At 38.1% G+C, this 5,587-nt stretch overlaps 1 protein-coding gene across 1 annotated transcript; it reads left to right on the forward strand.

The window, feature by feature from the left end:
• The first annotated feature begins 1,424 nt into the window (after nt 1-1,424).
• LOC121758665 (elongation factor 2-like) lies at nt 1,425-5,228 on the forward strand. The gene is made up of 4 exons (XM_042154044.1): nt 1,425-1,528; nt 2,230-2,273; nt 2,362-2,449; nt 2,571-5,228. Exons 2-4 carry the CDS (start codon nt 2,271-2,273, stop codon nt 5,009-5,011), a joined length of 2,532 nt encoding a protein of 843 aa, XP_042009978.1. The 5' UTR covers nt 1,425-1,528; nt 2,230-2,270; the 3' UTR covers nt 5,012-5,228.
• Nucleotides 5,229-5,587: the final 359 nt, after the last annotated feature.

The raw sequence follows: 5,587 nt of genomic DNA on the forward strand, positions 1-5,587 counted from the left end.
TTGGATACGTAAATTTTATCTTGAGCGAAATGACATATTTACCCCGCGCTTTTTTTTATGAAGTAAATCTAAGTTTGAATCTAGACCACGTGATTTTAAAAATGTGTGGTCCAGATTTAGTTATAGGGTTATTACGGAAATTGAGGTTATCATTATAATGCACCCCTATATATATATATATATATATATGGATATAGCAAGTTTGAAAAAAAACCAATGTACATTTCCATATTTTTAATAAATATGACCACAAATTAAATTAAATTATTTATATTTTATTCATATAATTTAATATGTGCATTTAACTTATAATGTACAATTAACTAAGTAGAAATGTAGTAGAACAATGTAAAAGATTGAGCCACTAAAGTTGCAAGTCAACCGACGTTTAGTTCACTTTTACTACTGCTCAAATAAAACATGGAAATTCAATTTTCTGGAAAAAAGCTCAAAACATGTACCGTATTATTTAAATACCACTATTCCCATTATATTATTGATTATGCGTTTAATTATTTAAATACCACTATTTTCATTAATCTCATCAATTCCATAAATTAAAAATGAAATTGGCCCTCATTAATATAATTAATTGTCAATCAATCAACAATTCACCTATTAATTTCATTAATTTTGTGCAGCTAATTTTATAACAGTTTTTAAATATCATATTTATGTTAAACGGCTAAGCTAATTTTATTTAATTTAATACACATAAATGAAATTTTACAATGATTAACATACACCAAACGGTTATGCACAAATAACAAAAAAAATTCAAATAGATTATAATTTTTAATATAAAATGGCATTTTCATAAATACCCCAAAACTCCCCTTTTTATAGAGGTATAGATGTATAGACTTGTTTATTTCGAATATGCCCAGTAGTAGTAATTATTTTGATACCTATTTTAATAAGATTGTGAATAATTTGTATATTATATTTCAATAAATTATCTTATTTAAACTAAGCACATTACTTGAATTTAATGATGATAATATAAGTAACATTTTTTAATTTTTTTGAAATATTTGGTTCTACTATAATTTAACATTTCAAACATTATTTTTGTATTTTCAAATTTTTGATAGAAAAAACTATAAGTTGTTCTCACATAAAAAGTACTCATTGGCACTAATTAAATTATGTTTTTATTAAAAAATTATTTTAATATAATTTTTATTGTTTGGTTCGAGTCCGATTTCAATCCACGATATTTAGTTCATGCATCCGCCATTGCCCACATGACTCCGTTGCCTTGCCAGCCAAGAAAGTCTACTCATGAAATCCGAATATTCCGTAGAATATAACCAATAGTATTTTTTTGAATATGAAAGTGACACCAAAATTTATAAAGTTGTCGTGTAGGGTTCAGTTTGGAAGTAAAATATACTACTTGGGGGCCTTAGCTGCAATTTTTCATTTTATTAGGGTTTGAGGATTTCCAACGCCACGCACTCCACTGGTCAGCCTCTTCCCACACTCTTTGCAGCAGCCTCAGCGGTTTCTAAGCCTCCGATTTCAAGTGAGCTTTCTCAATCATTACTTTTCTTCATTAAATTAACAAGAAATTTTATGTGTGTGTTCTGATTCATGCTTCGATTTTATCGGCTACGGTTTAATTTGAATCTGAGCAAACGGATTATTGCTTAAAGTTTATTAGATCAGATATTTTAATTTGATGCAAGTTCTTTTCTGATTTTAAAAAAAATTCTTATGTTTTTTTTTGTCTGGTCATCAGTATATTTTAGATATCTATTGATTTGCTCAAGTGTCGGCTACTTCACGAATTTCATTTTTGTATGGATCGAGAAATTGTTTTCAATTCTGTTTCTAGCTTTCTCTTATAAACTTTATCACTTCTGTATATCTGTTTTGCTAAAATAAACACACTTACTCTTTAGTTACAAAATCTAGTATGCATGACCGCCTAACAGTTAGGCAGCTTGTTGGCTAATAGTATTAGGTTTCTTCGATTGATTCATAGGATGATCATATGTGCTATGCAGCTAAGTTGTGTCTTGTTCAAATCGTTTATAAATTATTTTTTTCAGGATATGTGTGACTAAAAAAGTTATAATGTTTTTCATTTTTATGTTTTGACTGTGTAGTGTTTCATAATATAAAAGAATTCTTCTGTGATTTGTGATAGTCTGAGCATTGCTAGCAGGAGCTCATAGTCACATGCTTTTAGATTCTCATTTATTTTTATGTTGCTGCTTGCAGGCAATTCGTCATATTTGTGAAGACTACCAGAATCAGTCAAAATGGTACTTGGAAGGAATCACTTGTGGTTGAAACCTATTTATCAGATTATGTGATATGATCTAACGTTGAGTACACGATTCAATTTTGCAGGTGAAGTTCACAGCAGATGAGCTTCGTGCCATTATGGACCTCAAGCATAACATTCGTAATATGTCTGTTATTGCCCATGTTGATCATGGTAAGCTGGCTGCATTATTGATATAATTTCTTTTTACAATCAACTCCATTATGAATGAATTGCCTGTTGTGATTTTCTACTATGAAAGTTGAAGTAACATTTACTTGTACTGTTGTTGCAGGAAAGTCGACCCTAACAGATTCTCTTGTTGCTGCTGCTGGAATTATTGCCCAAGAGGTTGCTGGGGATGTTAGAATGACAGACACTAGAGCTGATGAAGCTGAACGTGGTATCACCATCAAGTCGACCGGTATCTCATTGTACTATCAAATGAGTGATGAGTCCTTGAAGAGTTATAAGGGAGAGCGCCACAAGAACGATTACCTCATCAATCTTATTGATTCTCCCGGGCACGTTGATTTCTCTTCTGAAGTGACTGCTGCACTCCGTATCACTGATGGTGCTCTTGTGGTGGTGGACTGTGTTGAAGGCGTGTGCGTCCAAACTGAGACTGTCCTTCGACAGGCACTCGGTGAAAGAATTAGGCCCGTCTTGACTGTCAACAAGATGGACAGATGTTTCCTTGAACTCCAAGTCGACGGAGAGGAAGCATACCAGACATTCCAGAGGGTTATTGAAAATGCCAATGTCATCATGGCCACATATGAGGATCCGTTGCTTGGTGATGTTCAGGTTTACCCAGAGAAAGGGACTGTTGCCTTTTCTGCTGGTCTGCACGGCTGGGCTTTTACTTTGACAAACTTTGCTAAGATGTATGCAGCCAAGTTTGGTGTTGATGAGTCCAAGATGATGGAAAGGCTTTGGGGAGAGAATTTCTTTGACCCAGCCACTAAGAAGTGGACCACCAAGCCTACTGGATCTGCCACCTGCAAACGTGGTTTTGTTCAGTTCTGCTACGAACCCATAAAAATGATCATCAACACCTGCATGAATGACCAGAAAGACAAGCTGTGGCCAATGTTGCAGAAGCTTGGCATAACGATGAAGTCCGATGAGAAGGATTTGATGGGGAAAGCTCTGATGAAGCGTGTTATGCAGACATGGCTCCCTGCCAGCTCTGCTCTGTTGGAGATGATGATATTCCATCTCCCCTCACCAGCCACAGCTCAAAAGTATCGTGTGGAGAACCTGTACGAGGGACCTCTGGATGATCAGTATGCAACTGCTATCAGAAACTGTGATCCTAATGGCCCTCTCATGCTGTACGTGTCTAAGATGATTCCAGCTTCTGACAAAGGTAGGTTCTTTGCTTTCGGCCGTGTGTTCGCTGGGAAAGTCTCGACGGGTTTGAAGGTCCGAATCATGGGACCGAACTACGTTCCTGGTGAGAAAAAGGACTTGTACACCAAGAGTGTTCAGAGAACTGTGATTTGGATGGGTAAGAAGCAGGAAACTGTGGAAGATGTGCCTTGTGGTAACACAGTTGCTTTGGTGGGTCTGGATCAGTTCATCACCAAGAATGCTACCCTGACAAACGAGAAAGAAGTAGATGCTCATCCAATCAAAGCCATGAAGTTCTCTGTCTCACCCGTGGTTCGTGTCGCAGTGCAGTGTAAGGTTGCATCTGACCTACCAAAGCTTGTTGAAGGTTTGAAGCATTTGGCAAAATCTGACCCCATGGTTGTCTGTACCATGGAGGAATCTGGTGAGCATATTGTTGCTGGGGCTGGAGAGCTGCATCTTGAGATATGTTTGAAGGACTTGCAGGATGATTTTATGGGCGGTGCTGAGATTGTAAAATCTGATCCTGTTGTATCCTTCCGTGAGACTGTCCTGGAGAGGTCAAGCCGTACAGTTATGAGCAAATCACCTAACAAGCACAACAGGCTGTACATGGAGGCAAGGCCGATGGAAGAGGGTTTGGCCGAGGCCATTGATGATGGGCGCATTGGTCCAAGGGATGATCCCAAGATTCGGTCAAAGATCTTGGCAGAGGAATTTGGGTGGGACAAGGAGCTTGCTAAGAAAATTTGGTGCTTTGGTCCTGAAACGACTGGTCCCAACATGGTCGTGGATATGTGTAAGGGAGTGCAGTACCTGAATGAAATCAAGGACTCTGTTGTTGCTGGTTTCCAATGGGCGTCAAAGGAAGGTGCATTGGCCGAAGAGAACATGAGAGGCATTTGCTTCGAGGTTTGTGATGTGGTTCTTCACGCTGATGCTATTCACAGAGGTGGTGGGCAGGTTATTCCCACTGCAAGGAGGGTGATCTATGCCTCCCAGCTTACAGCAAAGCCTCGGCTTTTGGAACCTGTGTACCTTGTCGAGATCCAGGCACCAGAGCAAGCTCTTGGTGGAATATACAGTGTGCTGAATCAGAAGCGTGGTCATGTGTTTGAGGAAATGCAGAGGCCAGGCACTCCTCTCTACAACATCAAGGCGTACCTTCCAGTTATCGAATCCTTTGGTTTCTCAAGTACCCTGAGAGCTGCAACCTCTGGACAGGCGTTCCCGCAATGTGTGTTTGATCACTGGGAGATGATGGCTTCGGATCCTCTTGAACCAGGTACCCAGGCTTCAACCCTCGTCACTGATATTCGCAAGAGGAAGGGTTTGAAGGAGAACATGACACCTCTCTCCGAGTTTGAGGACAGGCTGTGAGCGGTTACTGTTATCAAGTTTGTATTGTTCATCTTTGGTTGGACTATATTTGTGGCTACTCGGTTTTGATTAGTTTTTCTGTTTCTCCTGTGTAATAGGAGGGTACATTGTTTCACTTTCAACATGCTTATTTATTATTGCGGCTTTACAATACTTTGAAGTCTGTGATAATATATTCATGAGTTGTTGGGCAATTTTAATTTATGGTTTTGTACTATGCTTCGGTGTCAATATGCACATGTTCAATGCTTCTTTTACACGAAGGAAATGCTTGTTTCCTCGTTTAAAACATAGTACTTCCACTTGGTAATGGATTTTTGTCGACTACAAAATGAATACTAGTGGTATATTATAACTAAAAAAATGCAATGCTGCTTCTTCACCTTTGTCACCAACATCTTCATATTCGCTGTCGTGGCGGAGGCAAAACTGAAGCTAGACTTATAAAACTGCAGATGGCTTCGATCCCAAAATTGAAATAATAATACCACTCTGTTTTTCGCTCACCTCTGCAATTGAAAGAGTTTACCACCAATAATTACCGAGTTTCATCATCAAAGATAAAGCAAATGGGAA

The sequence above is a fragment of the Salvia splendens genome, chromosome 12 (assembly GCF_004379255.2).
Source record: "Salvia splendens isolate huo1 chromosome 12, SspV2, whole genome shotgun sequence".
Classification (NCBI taxonomy): Eukaryota; Viridiplantae; Streptophyta; class Magnoliopsida; order Lamiales; family Lamiaceae; genus Salvia; species Salvia splendens.